At 42.5% G+C, this 20,515-nt stretch overlaps 1 protein-coding gene across 4 annotated transcripts in view; it reads right to left on the bottom strand.

Moving 5' to 3' along the window:
• MITF (melanocyte inducing transcription factor) overlaps positions 1-20,515 on the bottom strand; it is a 110,233-nt gene that overhangs the window by 36,699 nt on the left and 53,019 nt on the right. For all 4 annotated transcript variants that reach the window (XM_055805103.1, XM_055805102.1, XM_055805104.1 and 1 more), the window contains exon 2: positions 12,870-13,116. In XM_055805103.1, the coding sequence (XP_055661078.1) occupies positions 12,870-13,116 (247 nt within the window). The remainder of the gene's footprint in view (positions 1-12,869; positions 13,117-20,515) is intronic.

The following is a 20,515-nucleotide window of genomic DNA, read 5'->3' on the forward strand; positions in this document are numbered from 1 at the left end:
TATTACGGTATTTCAGAAGAGTATAGTTTCAATGGGAGCCAAGAAGCAGAACTGTAAAACAGTCAAATTAATACCATAGTAAAATACTATCAGACTGCCCAAAGGATGACTTTTCAATTAGTAAGATGGTAATATACAAGATTGCCTTTTTTAACAGAAGTCTCGTTTCTCAGAATTTTCTGTTTAGCAAGAATTAGCTTTAAGGTAGTGTTTAACAAAGCAGGAATTAATTTAAAGCAGTTCCTGAAACGCTAACATTGCTTCAACTGAACAGCCGTACCTCACATGAGGCTGTAGCAGCACTAAAAGCAGCTCTGCCCCCCCAGCAAAAACAAGCTGTCTCGCCACAAGCAGGTTTATCAGTCAGCTGCTATTGGGACAGTGATGCTGGTTAAAGGCAACAGTGGCTCTCTGGCTCGCTGACATGGGGGAACTGGAATAAGTCTTTGCTGAAAATATCACCCCCTGTAGCCAGGGCTCCCCAAACTCAGAAGAAGCAAAAACCTCACACACCTAAAAAGAAAAACACAGGCAGCGAGAAGTCACAGCCTTAGAAGCAGTTGTCTTAAAGATGAGGTTTAGTGTGCTGCTTGTAGGTCCTTGACAGGACCTTCATAAAGACCTGGGATAGGCAGACAGGCTGTTCTCTACACATCACTCTTGAAATGCACTCCTTTCAAGGGAGATTTCTTATAAAAGAGAATTTCCATTAGTTGCCTGTTTATATTTTCCTCTGAAAGGAGGAGAAAGTTTTAATTAATTAGCAACCATTCAGTCCACACACCAAATTTTGATGATGCCAACCAGGAACTTCCTCGTGATTTTTAGGATGCCTGAAATAAAAGCTTTGATCCACCTCCCTCGACACACAAGCTTCCTCTCAAATTCATAAATTATTTCTGATTCCACATCAGAATAACTTCTGGTTTGATACTTGTGGTGGTGTTCAAGGCCAGGTTGGATAGGGCTTTGAGCAACCTGGTCTAGTGGAAGGTGTCCCTGCCTATGGTGGGGGGTTGGAACTCTATAATCTTTAAGATCACTTCCATTAAGATCCAAACTATTCTGTGATTCTATGATACTGCTACAAGTATATTTTACTATAGCAAGTTTATTGGCAAGGCCTTTTGCTGTAACCAGGAAAGAAAAAGAAATGTCAGTGTTACACAGGGAAGGGAAAAATATTCTGAAATTCACTCTTAGGATTTCCTGGAGCTTGCAGCAACGAACCCTTAGGCACAGACCTTTTAAAGATACGTAGGTGCCTGACGACTGCTGCTGCTGAGACTCCAAGGTCAGCTCCAGTGACAGCTCTCAGCACTGCCCTACCTTCAGCATCCGTAGCACTCTCACGGCCCGTGATGCTTTCTGGCAAGCGCATCTGCCACCCTCCATGTGCAAAACGGGGTGAGGGCAGAGAGAGGGAGGAGGACACTGCTCCAGGACAAAGAAATACTTCTTTGAAACATTAGTTTCTTTAAACACACAAGACGCATTCCTGCTGATGTCAATGTTTTCATTTGGAGATAAGACACAGATTCCAGCCAAGTCAGTAACAAAAATGCTGTTGTCAGAAGCCAGGGCTTCAAGTAGGTGGGTTGCCTGAAACCAGTGCATGGCTTCAGGGTTGTGTAAGCCACATTCATTTAGAAATACAGTAATCTCCACAACTTTCTTCCAGAAAGGTATCACATACTAGCTCATATTGTCTACAAAAATCAGGATTTGTAGCACAAAAGCAGGAAGGGGGGTATAATTTGACACGGTGCACTTGTGTCTTAAATAGCTTTGAGGATCGGGAACGTTCCATGGAAAACATGCTCCAGTTCTGTCGCTTAAGCTTTTTCAGCACTCTGGTCTTACTTGCTGAACAAATTTATTACTCCTACTGGACACCAGTAGCAGGTTTATTTAAAAAAGGCAGCCTGCTTTTCACAGACTTTCTAGCAGTAATTGTTTTTACATGCACTATTACATACAGCACTTAACCAGTAAACGGCTTAAAGGTACCTCTGGGATACTAGTCGGTAAAAATAAAATACAAGAACAAAAGCAAACAACATGATTAGAATAATGTGTCAAAACAATTCTTAACACCCGAGTATTAGCCTTCATTGGTGAAAGGAATAGTCTAGAAAGACAACTTTCCCAGCAGCTGAGAGCTTTCCCAGCACACACACACTTGGAAACCATAATGCCATCTGCTGAGAGATGATGAAAGTGCAATGCAATGAATGACCCGAGTCCTCAGTGCTTCCCAGCATTTCATGTACCAGTTTATTCACTGTAATACTGGTGTTGAAATGCTTGCTGCTCATGATCAAGTTCAAAAGGAAGAAAGAAAAAAAAAATCTGCTTGAACTGTAATTTACCCAGGAATTTTCAAAGAACTAGCTGCAATTGCAACTACTGATATTCAGTAAGTCAGGGATACTAAGTCACAGAGGTCCATAGCAAAAATATGTTATGTTAAAAAGATATGATGTGGAAAACCCTAACTATTAATTTGGTGTGGACATTCTAACTTTACAAAAACACTGGTATTAAATAGTTATGGGGGGGGGGGGGGGGGAGTGCTAGGGTTTTTGTTTGTTTGTTGTTTGGTTTGGGGTTTTTTTGTTGTTGTTGTTTTAAAGATGCTCAATTTTCTGCTCCACATGATTACAAGCTGGAGAAAACGTTCCTGATTCTGAATCACATTAAACTATAAAACTTTATTAATAAACCTAAAAATAATGAACAAGTTAAATATATATTTTATATATATATATATATATATATAAAATACAGAACTGGCATCCAGTGTAAGTGCTTCTAACAACCTACAAAGTTGAGCGGTTACCCCAATACCCCAGTGCTCTCTCTGCAAGTGATTGGAGTCAGCAAATTATCGTCATAGTAACAAAAGGATTGCTAAGAACTAAAAATGGTAGAGCAATAGTTTCACAAAGACCATCACTTTTTAATTTTTTTTTCAAGTTACTAATCTGCCAAGCATATAAAAGAAGAGACACAGTTTTGCTGGGTCACAGCAGCAAGTAACAAACGCAAACTCCCCCAGAATAAGCACCATCCCAGAGGTTGCAAAGGGGATGTATGGAAGGCGAGAGAGAAGGATGTTTTTGCTTGTTTGTACTGAAACACTACATCCAATTCTGCCCCAAACGATAGTGATGAGTTAGAGGAAGTTCAGAAAAAGTCTTTTAAAGGATTCAAGATCTGGCAAGCAGAAGGCTAGCACCACCTGCTTTTCCTCTAGCCCACAAGTTCCACAAGTGTTGCAACACAAGTCTAACATTAATTATTAAAGGCAAATTAACAGTAATAGTAACTTAATTCTTTGAAGTCAGACAGAAAGACCTAACCAGATCCGCTGGCCAGCAACTAACTGTTCATGAAACAAACTCAAACTGGATACTGCCATACAGGGATATTCTCCCAGAAAAGTGCAGAGGCAGCAATGTATAGATCCAGTTCTAGCCTGATCATCTCAATTTCTGAGTAATGCTGTTCCTATCTATAACAAAAAAGTAAGAATGCTGCATGAGTGTTTTCCTAAGCAAATACAAACCAGATGAGCTCTGTCCTCAATTCAGAGATAAATTTCCACTACAAGCACTTACTAAAAGGAATCATTTTGCTCAAAGAACAAGACATGCGGCTGGCACTTATTTCCAAAAGATAAAGGGTTAAAGCAGTTACCCATTTCCTCAACTGGACGTCTACTACTATTGTAAAGTCTGTATTCAGCTGAATTCCATCAGGCCATGCCTTCTTAACACATTTTGACATGTACCTCTTCAAAATCTTGGATTATTTTTCCTCCTCTCTGCCTGCCTCTCCATCGTAGACACTAGAAATAAATACAACCAAAAAGCCAAATGGTAATCCAAACAAAGTAATATTTAATTATCAAGCTGGGAAGACTGATGACGGGGCTGAGTAACTTCTTTTTTAAAAAATCAAAACCACAACACACTTGCCAGGTCCTTTACAGACGACACAATACTGTTTTTTGTTTCAAGTTCATAACTTGGCTCTTAAAGTAGTTGATAATGAACCAGCAGGCATTATTTTAAATCAACCAGTTTTATTAAATGAGCCAGAAAGGAAAGAGGCAGGGCTAATTACCAACATTCCTTGATGAATTACCTAGCGGTGTGTGGTAAATCTCCGGGCGTCTTTGTCTTTATCCCCAAATTTATCCCTTACTTATTTCTCAAGAGGTTAAAGGACATGGGGCTAATTAAGGAACCAATCCAATGACAGACAGAATCATTCGAGGTAAGGCTGGTTTTCACTCTTTCAAGCTTTTGCATCTCTGCCTGGTACTTCTTAATCTAATTTTTTTAAAAAAGAAAAAAAATATTACTGCTGAGGAGGGGGGAGGAAAAGTGCTAATCTTGTCACGGTCAGGCAGGTTGAAATTGCCATGCAGTGCTGGGCAAAATGCTACATATTTGTAATTTAGCCAATAAGAAATTCCTTAAGCCTCTCTTGAATGGCAGGAATGTCTCCAGCTTGTCACTTTGAATTCATTCACTCACGAGTTCAGCATCTCAGAGAATAATGCTGCCAAACTAGCTGAAGAACTGAAATATTTGTGAGTATACATAATACCAAAAGATTAATTTAAACAGGTCTGATTTTTCACATTTAAAATTTAACTTCTATTGAAGGTATCACCAGAGGCTCCCTACACCTCCAACCTAGCTCCCCAGTGTCACGTGTGGCTCTGGCCACTATTTTCTGCCAAATTAAGCCATGGACTCGACAAACGCAACTGCAAGGACCAGCACTCACCCTCTTCATACATCCTTGGCTCAACCAGTAGAGTGGAATAAGGTGGTTTTGAAATTAACATTGACCAAAAAGGACTTAATACAAGCTGTTAAAACCTGTTAGCTGGTGGGCTGTGGAGCCTCATCAATGCTTTTAATACCCACAACTATGGATACCTACAATTCTTTAGGAAGATTATCTCATCTTCTGCCGGTCTGAAACAGCCACTGACACATGGTGAACCACCATTTTCCCAAGGTCTGGTAACTCAGCCATCAGATAATACGTCTAGACCGTTAAAAAAAAAAAAAAGTGCTTTGAAGCCGTAAGAGAACACTTAGTAAGTTCTCCTTAACTTTACGGATGTTACCATGCCAGCAGGAAGACAGCAAATCCTCAAGACCACCAACCAGGGTATAAACCACCAGAACCTTCTGAAAGGCAATCACAGCTTGGACCTCCAGATGCCTGTTTTGTTTTGTGTGAATACACCTTTATTTCCTCCATGTCAAAACATTATTTCGAACAACTAGGTAGCTACTGTGAACTTGCAGGGCAACAGCTCTGTGGTAAGGAGCAGTTTCTCGCCAACCCTCCACACTCTGCTCACAGCATCAGTTGCCCAGGAAATACCCTAGCCCCCCAGCAGCACAATTCAGCAGCAGCACGGTTTGTCCCACAACTTTAAGAGCTGTATTTTGTGCCACAGTGACCACAGCTGAAGAGCCAAGACAGAAAGATCAGACATCTTTGTCAGCAACAGCATTTCTCTTCAAGAGCTAAGCAACACATGTATTTGCATCCATACGAAAAGGACATTTGGGACAAAGGGCGAAAGCAGTGCTTTGCACTAGCAGTCAAGCAGTCAGATACATACACAAAGTATGTTGCCCCCTTGAATTCCATGCATTTTTAATGTCTAATAACCTAGGTGTTAAGCAAGAGTTTACATTTTACCTCTATTACTAACCACAGACATCAAGCACCAGTGCTTGTTTTGGAACAGCTTTCAACCCACTAAGCAAGCAAAAGATTTAAGGCCTGAGAGATACTTTTACGTACATGAAAGCTTGGGAGACAAGGCAGGCTTTAGTGGTCCTGTAGTTAAATGCAACTTTTTCTTTATGAAGAATTTGCTGTAGGCTTAAGCTACGTATACCAGAGTCACTGAGTGTAAGTAACCTTAGTTTAAATGTTCTGTCTGAAGTTCACCAAGACTCAGTCTGGCAAATCACTTGTCTAAGTTCTCAATTGCAAAATACACACCACTCTTACTTAACCTACCGGCACACACTACTATCTACCATTGTCAGGTTAGATTAAATTAACTTTTAATCAGATAAGTGTGTCCACAAACACACATTTGCTGTAGCAGATGCTATACATGTTTTATCTTGACATCCCATTGTTCCGGTTCTTCAGAACTGTGAGATAAGTCCCCTATACAATTAAGTTTTATGGTAACTGCTACACCAAGAACGCTATTGCTAACTGCACAGCCTTCCCTGCTAGGCAGGGCTGCGTTACCACCACAGGTCACTCTCTGTAATAAGTACACTGGAAAAGGACTAGTAGGAGGTTGGGGTTTTTTTATATATATGTCCATAGTCATTAACATCACTCAGCAGGCATGCCTGGCATTTCAAAAATGAAGAAATACAGGGTATCTGATGCAAAGAGCTTATCGTGGTGGCGCATTTAAAATCTGAATGAACAATGACACAAGGGCCAAGGCAAGAGGCCAGCCTGGCCGCCTGCACCCTTCCAAGCAGCACAGCTGCAACACTGCACTCCTGTCTACTCACAAATGCTGTGAGGGGAAAGCTGAGCATGAAACACAGTGATGGGATGGCATTAAGAAAGAGATGAATGAACCCCCTCTGGTATCAGTAATGATCAGCCCACAATACTGCCATGAGATGGTCAAAAACTCGTGGAATAATAAAGCAAGAGTGGAAATCCAGTAAACAGTATCTGGTTCTAGGCTTTGAAAAGGAGAGGTTTCAGCTTGGTCAGGACCACAGGTGAAAGAAGAAAGGCCACGTTGACAAGACACAGCAGTGGAGAGCTGTAATTCTAGCACCAGAAGAGCAGTTAATATCTACCATGAAGCCACCAACCCAGACAGCACAGCATGGCAGGAGGAATCCTAAGCAGGGTCCTTAGCGGCAGACACATTTTAAAATATCCAGCAAATAAGCATTGTTGTATGCAAATACACTATTAACAATCCATTAATAACAAATATTTAAAATGTTTTTGTTGCCTTTATTTTCATACGTATCATTTTATATACATGTTGGAGTGTACTGCCCCGTTAGTAAGGGCAGGCGCTATGCGGGAGCAGAGTTCACACCCAGAGAGGAGAGATCTCAAGCTGCAGATCACGAAAGCAGAACCTGCCTTGCCCAGATCCCCTGGGGCAAAGGAACTGTTTGCTCACTCTCCAGAAACAAGGATAAAGGGGATGCTGGCATCCTGAAAGGGACCTGTCATACCACCTGGAGACCTACTTTTATCTTATTACTGCAAAGTATTTATGCAGTGCCCAAAAGACACCTGCACCACTGCAGGAACATGCCAGGTCACGCAGCAAACACCCACTGCGGGTTCTCACCCCAGCCCTCGAGGCTGTACTTGGCAGCAGCATCCAACGTGGAGCTGCTCTCAGGCAAGCATCTCTCATCTCAGCACCTGTAGCAAAGAGAAATTACCTTCTTAAACGCACAATGGCAGACAAAGAGAGAGGAAAAGACACGAGAAGTCCAGCAGATTTCTTACTGTGCTATTTGTTTGGTACGACAGCACGCGGGAGGAAGTGGATGTACACCAACCACATCCTCAGGAGCATTTCCATGCAGCAGCAGGAACAGACTGGGACAGGGACCCCACCATTTCACAACACATCCAGTTTAGGCTTCTATCAACCCTTGTGCACCCCATTAAAAACACAACAGCACAAGCCTCACATCCATGCACCAACTGAGGAACATCAACAAATAACATGGGGAGACAGAGGGGAAAAAGCGTTCACCCTCAATTTTTCACATGCGAGACATGCAGAGGGCTGGATGTCAGCTGCCCACTGATAATGTTTCCAGTCCTGCAAGAACTGGTAATGTTTTCACAGGACCTGATTTGCAATTCTGTGGGCCAGTGCTGGCCCTGAGCCTCCTTTCCAGACTCCTGGGGATGTTCCAGTGCTTCTCCCCCGTATGGAGGACATAAACCCGCTCGCACCAGTCACAGTTTCTGCAGTGACACATTGTGTTTTGAGCAGGCAGGTCCAAAGTGCTTAGGGGATTGTGTTATGTTTGTTCTGACCAGTAAACTTCATCCAGAAATCAGGAAAGGCACTACAAACCACCCAGCAAAGCTACAAGCCAATTATTATAACATTTCTCAATGAGCAAACAGGCAAGTCCCCACTCTTCCCTCCTCCCCCAGCCCCCTTTGAATTTCTGCAATTAGTTTACTTTCTGGACCACTGCGAACTCTGTAAATAAGACTACTTAAAAAAAAAAATTAGCAGAGAGCAATCTTCAGAGACAAGCCTTAACCAACACCTCAGGTCTGGCTACTTCTATCGGCAGAACTTTTCAAAAACAAGTAGAAGATCTCGCAAGCCTTGCTTGGGGAAATAAGGCGCAATAGCTGGTGATTTCAGCCTTTACAGTCATTCCTTGCTTTTTCCCCTGGATCTTTTAGATGAATGAAACCCCTTTTCTTTCTGTGTCTCTTAAAAGCACGTAAAGGGGTGATGAGCCCCATACCCACACCGCTACAGTGCAGCTTTGGTGAAGATGCCAGGAGGACATTATGTAAAACTCTGGTCATACAAGACACTATTTCTGCCTGCTGAACAACAACAAAAAAAAAATCTCAAAATTAGCTGTCTGGACTGGTGTAGAAGATTGAAAACTATGCGATGGACAAGGCCAGGGTACCACCGCCTGTCAGAAAGGCAGGGAGTTTCCTGCTGCTGTCAGTAACACGGCAGGTCCCTCACTTTGCAAGGATCCTGCAAGTTGCTTGGTAGGAAAGGAGGCTGGGAGCAGGCAAGGAGGAGCATGAAAGACATGAAAAGCAGAACCCAAGAACGCCATCACATCAACAGGAGATGCCTCTAAATAATTGTCAACAGACAGCTGCTAGGACTACAAGAGGAAAGCTAATCCCACAATAGCAAGCAGGAACACAGCAACAGATGCAGTCCAAGACAGCTGTGGGGAAGCTGACTAACAGACCAGCTTCACTAGAAACCAAGAACATACTCTTTCAATGTCCAATAGCCAAGGATTTCACCACCTTTAACAAACTTTAACTCCACAAGGTATGGGATTAATAGCAGTTCTGTTTTGCAAAGGGATGACTGAAGGGCCAAAGGACTAACCTATCATCAGGTGGCAGTGACCACAGGCAGGGACCTGATGGATGGATGAGCTCCTCAAGGCTGGGGCTGGCGCTGCTTACAGAAATGCAGCAACCAGCTCCCAGAGATCAGCTCTGGAATACTGAAGTTGAGAACAGCAGCAATGCTTCTGCTCCAGCAGATAAGGACTCCTACCAGACAAGAGAATAACTGCAATCTACAACAAAAAGAACAGCTTCCTAATACCAGTTAAGTACACAAAACTAAAATACACCTGTATGGAAGAAGCTGCTCCATACCACTGAAGACATCTTAAGACAAACTCTCTGCAAAGAAGTTAACTTTTCTAAATAAAAATACAAACTTTGTACCTCAGGAATGGATCCTGAGCCAACATTGATAGGGCCTGGAGCAGCTCCAACAATCAACATTTTACATTATACACTCCTATTTCCAAGGCAGAGCAAGAAGTTGAATTGCAGAAGTGAAGAAACTCTTGCGCCATGTCTCCGTAGTGTTGGTCCTGAACCCCAACAGGAGATGGATGAGAACGTGCTTAATGATAAACCAGCCCGTACATCTGTGAAGCTCTGCAGAAGGATAATTGAAAGCTGTAACAGATTTTCCTTTGGCTATTAGATTCAAAGAGATACTGTTCCAAAAGGATTAGACCTACTCCTAGTCCATCTCTTAATTAGGCTGCACATAAGCAACACAAAATGAATTCCAACAGGTCATTTCCTACCTTACCGAGCTACATTACTTGGCAGAGAAGTGATGCAATAAGTCATTACTCAAGAAAATAAAATCCTATTTATTCATATGGCCTTGAGCATACCACATTATGTAATTTGGAGATTCCTATGCAATGTGACATAGATTCGTTATGTATTTCTTCTTTCTGTATTGTTTCTAAAGGAACACCTCTAAAACAACATAAAATCCAAGCTCATTAACACCTTTGGCTTTTTTTTAAGCTAGTCATTCCAAACTACCATCCTCAGACAGCAGGTATTCTTCTCCTTCTCACATTGTGAGATATGGAAGAAAAGGGCAAGTCACACAATGTAGTTACAAACACAAAACATTGACAATTTCAACAAGCTTGGAGTTGGGTTTTGTGATGCTAAATTCCCAAATAAACAAAACCAAACAAAACCAGCTACTACATTTGGTCTTATTTGTTTGTGAAGTTATTCTCAAAAAGATCTCCTTTAAAGTAAGTTGCCTTGCAGATTAACATTTCTGAAAGTGTAAAAATCCCCTTTTTGTCTATCTCATTCTTTAAGGTCACTAAATACAGACCATCTGGATAATAAAGCTACCAACTTAGTTCCCTATTTATCTAATTAAAACTTCTGTACAGCTCATACGGAAAATTTGTCTACAGCTAAAAAACAACTGAAGTGTAAAAAGCAGCTACAGGGAAATGATGTCACTCATACAGTGTTACTGCAGGCAGAGCTGGCTGTCAGCGTATCGGCACCAGGAAGACCCTGATTTATTGTTAATCTCATTTTTTGAGCCAAATGACCTATTTAAAAAATAAAATATTATATGGACCTTTCAGCCAAATCCATACTGTCACTGAAACATTGTTGGTAAACTTTCAGCAAGAGCATGACCTCAAGCCTGGTATTTTGTACTTTTTTTTTTTTTCCTTTTTTAAAGACTGGTCCACTTTTTTCAATAAGGATAAAAGGATGAACCTTTAGCTGCTTTCCTCCACCAAAAACACAAACAGAAAAACTATGCAAAAGCAGTCTCTCTCCTCTCCTAGGCAGAGACCAAGAGGACTGGGTTTTGCTAGTTCTGACTGTTACTTATGTAAATGCAGGTGATGAGAAGACAGGCACCATTTCAGTAGCTCACCTTTCCACAACCGTCACCTTCAACGCACAATTCTCTTTGACCAAGAGATAGCTGCTGCCAGTTACTACTTTTAATTTACAAGCTAGTTAAGGACACATTCTCTTGGCTTTCAGCTCTACAGGGTGATGCATGCTGCCATTTGGGCCAAAGATGAGTGCAGGGGAGGTGTCCTCCCTCTTCCCAGGAGGCCCTCCTCCACCAGGAGGAAAAGGGGACAGATAACTTTTGCAGTGCTGAAGGATGAGGATACACGTTCAAGTCCTCCGCATGAAGACCCCTAGCTATGCTCTAGCCAGCTACAGATTTGCATGCAACTCCTATGATAAGCCAGCTCCTAAACCCATGTGCAATAACTGCACATCACCTTTCGGCTGCAAGGTCTTCCACAGCTTGTCCCTCAGAAACGAAGGGCTACCTCCCCTTCTTTCTTATATAAAAGAGGCAATTGTAAAATGAATAATCAAGACAACTGCTAGCACTTCAGTACTTTAGTCCCTTTCCTTAACAAAAAACTATTTCATAGCACCTACACATCTGCTGGATCTGAATTATAGCTACAGTGTCATAACCTGGAAACAAGTTTAACAAACTGTTATACACAAACATTACACAACGTTGCTCTTCTCAGTCAATTTTTGACTTCTTTACTATAGGCACATGCACATACACTCAAAAGTATATCATATTTAATTTTTAATAGAAATGTGTGTGTATCCATATATAGAATTCAAAGTTCAAGTATTGACTTTTTGCTCCTAGATCATAGACCATACTTGAGTATGGCTCTAGTGTCCCAATTAATATTAGATTTGGCACTGTCACCACAATACCATAACGCAGATTCAATAAATAAAAGCACCCTACTCATTTCCTCCATAAACCCGTCACACAGACTGCCTCAAAATCCTGAGCCTGCAAATCTATTTTAAAACTAAATCTTTGAATATATATCATTGATATATAACAGCAATGAGCGAACTACAAGCGGATTGTAACCAAGTTCAAATAACTTCTCTATTAAGAACATGCTTACTGACTGAAAGCGGGTACTCAACATCAGACTGTAATAAAAAGATTTAGCAATAGTACAGAGCAAATAGATAAAACTTCAAAACTAATCAAAAGTTTACTTTCGTGAACTATGTCAGCAAATTTCTCCAAAACATTTTGCATTCTTTCACTCACACATTTCACACTGCTTTACTCTACTTGGACTTAACCAGCACATGAAATTATCTCTTTTCTTATAGCCATTGATGTTTTTCTCCCCCAAGTAATTAGCAAGCTACATGCCCATTGACAGAGGAATACTAACAAGCTCCTACAGTTTCCAGTAGGACAAGGAATCCAAAGCTACTAATAGCAAACAAGTCATTTAAGCAAAAAAGGATTACAAAGGCTTGTTGGAAGAGGCTGAAAACTCACCCATATTTCAGATTACGGCTTTCTGAGGAGCTCTTTTGTAATGAGTTTTGACTCCATTTTACGAAAGTATTTAGTTGTTTTCTTTTAAAAAACCAAAACATGATTTGAATATCTATTAATAGTTTCTTCTTTTTGAAAATAAGGATTTTTTTCCGAAGGGAAAATGACGGAAACACTAGTTTTGTAACAAAACCTCTCTCCTAATATCTCAAAGTTTAAAGAAAACAAGTCACGCAAACTTTTTAAAAGAAGTTTTCCATTCTTCACTACCAGGACATCAATATAAGCTCCAGATCAAGCCATAGCGCAGCTTATTTGCAAAATTTCATTGCCAAAAATCCCTATTAACTGTGTGTCTATTAAAGCACGCTTAGATGAGCGAGAGCTCCTGAACAGAAAGGCAGAGAGACTGGCGTACCTTGAGGACCTCCATGGGTACCTGGGTGGCAGGGGGCAGGCTGGTGGGGACGCTGACGTTGATGGCAGGAGTCTGGCTGACGGGTACTCGCTGCTGCATGAACTGGGCTGCTTGCTGCTTCTGCTGCTGCTCCCGACGCTCCTGCTCCTGCATCTGCTCACGCATGAGCTGCTGTCGTAGCAGGATTCGTGAGGTCATGCTGGAGGAGCTTAAGGGAGGCTTGGAAGCGCCAGGATGCTCGGAATTGCTGTGGGAAGACCAGAGAAAGACAGCTCAGCTTCCACAAGCAGGATCGCAGTTCCAGCGGTTGGAGCTTGCAGAACTACATCAGATCATGGAGCAGGATGGGCGAGGATATGCCGCACCATGCAAGGGAGAATTCGGAGTTGACCTACTTCAGGTACTTAGCAGCCACGTTAGGCTGCCTTAACTTGACTGCAGCTAACCATTTCCAAATGCCAATATTCAGCTGTAAAGAGCTATTTGCTGTTTCAATTTTTACAGCAACCATCCACAAGAAGAAAAAATGCTTTTACAGACACAAGCAGGCACTCATATTCTTTTTCAAAAAAAGTAATAAAGGGCCATACCAAATCTAATGATAGGTATAGATAATAATCCAGGTCTAATGATCTAGCTCAAAAATAAATAGATAAAATAAATCTACCTCTCCTATGAAAACACAACGTAACAAAGTTCAGTTATTTCCTGCAAAATACTACCCCAGGGTTGGATTTGGTGGTCGCAACACTCTTCACAGCTATAAACCAGACACACACACATATGCCCCCCCACAAAAAACCAAAAACCTCCCCCTTCATGCCTACCAGCATCTTCCAAGCGCAGTGAGATGCAAGAACAAGCAGAATCAACAACAATAATGGCTTTATTTCAGTTACATTTTTTATAAAGCGTGTCAGGTTGGTGAGAGCTAGCACACTGCACTGCTTCACTACCTAAGAGCTGTTTCTAAGCCATCAGCGAGCACAGCTTCCTACTTGACAGCACGGGACAAACCAGGGGACATTGCCATGGACTGCAGGGACACCTTCTGAACAGAAGCATCCCATCATTTTGTTAGCCCTCTGAACTGAAGCCCATTTATAAGACATTTCTGTAGCATAAGGCTGAACAACTAGGGTATGTAAACACCAAGCTGCACATCCTTTGAGGGAAGGATGTTGGAAATGGGTAATATATGACTCCATATAAGAAAGAGCTACAGTGCATATAATTCACAATATTTGGTTTCTGATTCTAACTGCTGCAGCTGGTAGCCGTCAGCCCGTGGAAAAAAGGGCTCATTAGGCTGTAACAATGCAGGACCATGCCTGGAGAAGCCAGCAGTGATCCTTCTGCTCCAGGAGGAGGCTGCTCTTGAAAACCCCACCTCTGGCTCCAGGGTTTCAGTGCTACCTGCAGGATGCTGACAGGACAGCTTGCAAAGGAGTACAGGAGCCAGAATCCCTTCCAGGTCTCACCTGGAGGCTGCAGGCACCACGAGCTACTTGTGCTTGGGCAACCAGAGCCGGTGCTGCTGGATGTTTTCCAGCTTTGTTTAGGACCGATGCTGAAAACTGTTCAGCATAGAAATGGAAAAGGCGAACCTACACTTATTCCCCCAAGAGATCAAACTCCTGTTTTCCAGAGCACACATTTTGGGGGCAGGGAGGCAGGGGACCATCTTGCTATTTAAGACCTGTCAGGTTGAAAGATTCACAGAGACACTGATCCTTTTGATAAAACAAGAGAAAACCTTTGTGGTGAAACTAATGCAGCTGTGGAATAATCGTACTAATTAGCTGCTCAAGACAAGTCATTTACTGTGATACTTGTAAAAAACACCACCCTTTCAATTAGGGGCAAAGCATTCTCACATCTAAATGCAGCAGCGTGTTTCCTGGCTGCACATCTGAACTACTTGCACAATTCCAAACCGAGGAGATGCTTTATTTCCATGCCCAGGGTAGTTATAGGTCAGCAGTCTCCTCATTTTTTTTGATTACACCCCCTTGCCAGGAAACAAGAATGAGCATCCACCCCCAATATATGTACATTTATTTATTTATGAATTATATACATGTATGACTGAAGTGTTAGTATTTTCTTCCTGCTCACCAATACTATTGCACACCCCACTTCCAAGACCATTCTAACAGATGAGCAAAAAAAGGCACTCAAATGCTGCCTTTAAGCAAGGATTCATTCTTCTTGTGTCAAGGAAAAGCTTATTTTGTCACACTAAGCATAATTCTCATTTGTGTGCAACTGGCATTTACAGACACCTAATGCTGCATAACTGGTAACCCAGCAGTTCCTCCCACCTTCTTTCATTTTGAACTGTTTCTCCACCTACCAAAGCCAAGCGTGCTGAAAACCATCTCAGAAAAACCTTCCCATATACTAAAATTTTGGGGAATGCGATGGAGAAGGAAGGAGAAATGGGTTTCCACATAAGCTTCAAGTATTGTACCTTTAAAAGAAACAACAGTCCCAGAAAACACGGTTCCTCCAAACTCCCAAAAAGCAGAGAAGCTTGCAAGCTTTATTTCTTTTGCAATGATGCTCAATATTTTAGTTCTTCACTGGGAAAATTGTCTTAGCTGTAATTAGGCAGGTAGCACAAGGTCGGGCAATGTATTTTTAAACAAGTACCAAAAGAAGAGCAGGCGCCAGCAAGGGGAAGAGTCTGATGTTATTCACACCCAGATCACCAGATTTTGGTGGCCAGATGAAGGGGGAAGCAAAAAGCTTGAGAGGAGATTACTGAATGTCCTGCTCACTATTATTTCAAAGGGAAAGCCAGAAACCAGCGCATCTACAACAGAGCTACAAGCTCAGCGGACACGTTGTTCCCATTACAATTTTCAGCAGTGCCGAGGTGCAGAAGCCCGAGCACAGGCAGCACGGGCAGCAAGGCGCTGCCAGACCCCAGCCACAGCCAGCAACGCGCTGGAGTTCAAACAACGCTTTTATCTAGGCTAAAAGCTGCTGCACAACACCTGCCTGCCTGACCAGATGCTCCTGTCACAAGCACTGTGAACGAAGCTGGCCAAACACAAGGCAGCTCCTGCCACGCAGATTTCCCGTTATTTACGCCCCGGGGGCTGTAAAGCTCCTCCTGGGGCTGGGCGGTCCCACCGCACCAGGCTCCTTCCACTCCCCACCAGTGGCACTGATCAAACATGGAAAATGGTTTGAAGCTTGGTTCTCCCATCCTCTAAGCCTGTCCCACGCACAACACGCGGGCCATCTGCCCGCCCGACTGCCCTTCCCCCCCACGCCTGCTCCTCACCGCAGGATGATCCGTGCGAAGCTCTGCAGTGCAATGGAAGACTGTTCCAGTTTCATCACCATGTACCCTCCAGAGCAAAAAGGAGCAGGTTTGTCAGAAACTCAGTTTTCCAAACAAAAAAGCAATTAAAAACCTGTTATGTTAAAAGCTTCATCCAGAAAGTTTTGAAATCCATATTTTTTAAAGCTTCCTGACCTTCAGGCACTGCCACACAGACAGACCTTCCCCTGACCAAGTGCCACCTACTGCAAAGCAACCCAGGACCTGCAGCCGGGGAGTCACAACTCTCCTACATGAACTGATTCACCCCCGGATTATGTAGAGTCAGTAACAGAGCCCACACACACACACACAACTGATACATGATGTGATCTAGATACTTCCTGCAAACACGGTTTATGGATACCACTTAATTGCAATAAATGAAACCAACTCATCCTTTTAATTGACATATGATTAAACCAGTTATCCATTAGTGTTCTAATAAGTATAGTGTAATACAGACTGAGAGTTATTAGTTATGAGTGTCATGTGCCAATCCAATTAATCATGAAGCGATAACGTTTTATTAAATAAGTTTAATTTAAATATCCTTTGCACAGATGCCTGGGAAATGTTAGTTACTGCACTCAAGTTATAAAGCAGGTGGTCATTGCATAAAAGGCAACTGATCAGATTAAAATCAAGTTTGATTTTGTTGCCATCAACTCAAGAGACCATACCTTTTAGAGCCTAATTTACCTTCCCAGATACACACTGATTATTTTATCTCTGTCTCCTTGGACAAAAAGACAACCTCATCTTTTGTTGCTTGGTTCTGTTTTCAGATTCTTATAAATTGATTGAACAAGTTCTCTGGTTCACATGCATCATTTGAGTTGTATGGTTTACATGAGCTATGTATTCATTCAGAAACTTCTCTGGAGATTTTTAACCAGAAAAAAAAAATATTTCATTCACCTTCACTTTTAATTTACTGGGTTTTATATATATATATATATTTAAGAAAAAAGAAAAGCCTCCAATGTAAGGTTTCTTAGACAAATTACAACAATTAAAAACTCAGGCCAAATCCTCAAACCCAAAGCTTCCTCAAACAGAGATGAACAAGAATCAAACAGAATGCATTAAAAAAAAAAAAAAAGCTTTCAAAACCACTTGCTGTGGGCAGGATTGCCTACCCTGCTCTAAGCAGAGAAATGGCACACAAGAGGGAGGCTGTTGCTCTCCTCTGTTCATGCCAACTGTTTGTTAATGGGTTAGCCCATAGAGAAATCAGCCAAGAAAAGCAGATTTAGCACCTCAAGAAATCCACTGAGCTGCACCAGATCTCAGAAGTAAGAAATAACACGGGATTTAAATGCTTGTGTTTCGTATCTTACCCTTATCCCATTCATAATTATTTATAGAGAAGAGAAAGGCATCCACATTTAAGGGTCTGACATTAGCATAGAACTATCCTGATCTTTAAAGCAAGCAGATGAGAGGCCACCAACGTTACAACTCAAATATTTGGCCTGACCTCCAGAAGGCATTATTGGAAGAGACAGCGGCACAGCTCCCCTTCCAACAGCCCTCCCGTTCAATGCCCACTAGAGTTTCCTCAAAACTAAAGTTTATTTGTCCAGATTCTGTTTCCAGTCTCTTTACCAAGCAGTAAAACCTCAAGAAACTTTTTGTTGTCAATAGTATGTATGTGGCTGAAGCAACACTTCTAGCAGCATCTAACCCGCCAGCCAGCATCACTGTTTACCACAGAGTGACAGAAAAGGGAAGAATAAAAAAAAAAAATTAAAAAAGGGGGGTGGCAATGGGGTGTGGGTGACCAAGAAGGTGGCAGACTACCCCCCTCCCCCCAAAGAACACAACCCAAAACATCCTCAAACAAAAAAAAGAAGAAAAAATAAAACCCAAACACCAAACCACCACAACCTCTTCTCCATCTTCAGCCAAGGTAAGGGATTCTAACTACTACAGCATTTTCCCTGAAGCACTTTGTACTTCATTCCTAAACTTTAATAACTGATTGTGGGTTACAGCGACACTCCACTCGCCATGCCAACCGCCTGGAGTTACTTAAGTATCAATGTAAAAAAAAAAAAAAAAAAAAAAACACACCACCCAACAGTTGCCACCCTCATATGTCATTACTTGCCAAGGACACAGCAATTACATAAACAGTGTGGAAACCTTTATCAGCCTTTATAATAAAGTAAGGACTAAGGTTCAGGCTTCTGTGTGAAAGAAAGCTTTCACATTTGAAGGTTACACATTTAAAGTGACACTGCTGCTGCATCTGCTCCATCATCAAGGTAAACATTCTCCTGTCCCTCCAGCGCCTTCTTATCCTGACCTGCACCAGCTCAAAGCTGCTCTCCTGCAGCAGCACCACTTACCCCACACCACAGGCTGCACCCATTGAACAACTCCCAGCCCAGCGGGCATCCATCCATCTACCCGACCACATTGCATGCACCTGGTCAGTCCGGGAAGGAAAAAAAAAAAACCTGAAACTCCCACCACACAGGTCTACCACCCAGGAGCTAAGGGCTGAATTACAAAGCTAATGATCTCAGTGGATAAGTTTGTCTTTGCTGGGGTGAAAAAAAAACACAAAAACAAAAAAGCGCCCAAAAAACCCACCCAACAAAACATAACCACACAAACAAAAACATCTAATCCTCAGCTATTTTTTTTTTTAAATAGCTGTGCACCATTTAGTAGTTTTCCATTTTTCTTCCTGTCTTTAAAACACACCTTCACAAGCTGCTGAACATAATGCTTTCTGAACTTAATGAAAACCTCTCTCATGACCCAGGAGCACTCAGTAAATAATTATTAAGCTCTGAAGGTGGCTTTTGCATGAGTGTTAACTTAATAAAATGCCGTAAGTTGATCTGCTTGAATGCCCATTTACTTGGGGACACAGCTTGCAGTATAGCTTGGAAAGCTTGATCACATCAGATTAAGGAACAAAGTAAAACTAAAGGGGCTCAATCTAGAATCTGCAAAGGTCACATTTTACAATCCTTTACTATCATTCCTGTTGAAAAGAGATAATTGCAAACCTAGAGTATCCTCATCGACTTCCATGTAACAACCACTATATTGCACCAAGTCTTTTTACACCTAAACTGAACCTCCATTAGCCCAAATGCGTGTGTTTGCCACAAAGTTTCAGAAGGAGATAAATACTTATTTAAAAAATAAAAATTGAAACTTGGAGTATTTTAGAAGTCTTCCCCTTCTGAAAGTCACCATCATTATCTCAGCCAGTCAGCCACAGCTGCTGTGTGTGGCTCTGCAGAAGACAGTGGCCAGCTCCTAAGCACGGTATTTTTAACTCCCAGAACACAAACTCCATCGCGACAAAATCAACCACGCAATCTGCTCACGGTGCCATCGCTCCGGGAAAGCATCACTTACAGACAGAAGCTGTCAAAGGAGCAGGGCATGAACATCTGAATTCTAACAGCTTCCATCTTTCCCCCCCCTCTGGTGTCCACAGGCTTTTACTGAGCACCCTCGGGTGAAAGTCAAGTGGTGTCCCAGCCGTGTCTCTAGGGGTGGCTCCAGATAAGGACCTGGCAACTCCAATCCCCACAGAGCAGCAACTCATGCAGCAGTGCCCAGTGCCTGCCAGCACTGCAGACCAGTGCAATCCAGCACCTACCGAGCAGAAAAGAAGGGATGGGGAGTTGAGGTAGCCATGCACAAGGTCTTCAGATACCACAGAAGGACTCCAAAACAGCCTAGAAGTTTGGAGTCAGCATCTCGTTACATCTTGACTCACCTGCATGGAAGTATCGCACAAACTCCCGACGGAGACAGCCCGGAGCAAGGTGTGGATCAGCAGCAAGCACAGGAAAACGCCTGGCACTGCCGTGGGGCTGAGCATGACCCTCAGACCCGCGCCCAGGCGCTGTACCAGCCCCACCGTCCTGCAGCCAGACAACCCGCTGCAGGTCTGGGAGAAATGGAAGGCATGGGTTGGTGTTGAAAGCGCTTCTCCCATTCATTAATTAAAAAGGGTGTGATCAGGCCATTAATGGCATCAGAGGAGTGGATAAGGGCTGTCTGTAACGGCACAGTTTTCTCACAATCTTTATCACCCAAAAGTTGAAGGGAAAGGGTGAGTGCAAGGCAAATTTGTTTTCTGGGACATAACTCCTTCACATTCAAGGTTCACCCTGGTGAACCCTCCACCAGGAACCACTGGAGGTGCATCTCACAAGAGCTAGACATGCACCTGTAACAGTATGGAGACTCGATGTGGCTGCGTACACACTGTTTCCCTAGTTTCATCTCTGCTCAAACATGCTGAATCCCTCAGGCAGAAAGGGAACAGGCA

This window comes from Falco peregrinus, chromosome 5 (assembly GCF_023634155.1).
Source record: "Falco peregrinus isolate bFalPer1 chromosome 5, bFalPer1.pri, whole genome shotgun sequence".
Taxonomy (NCBI): Eukaryota; Metazoa; Chordata; class Aves; order Falconiformes; family Falconidae; genus Falco; species Falco peregrinus.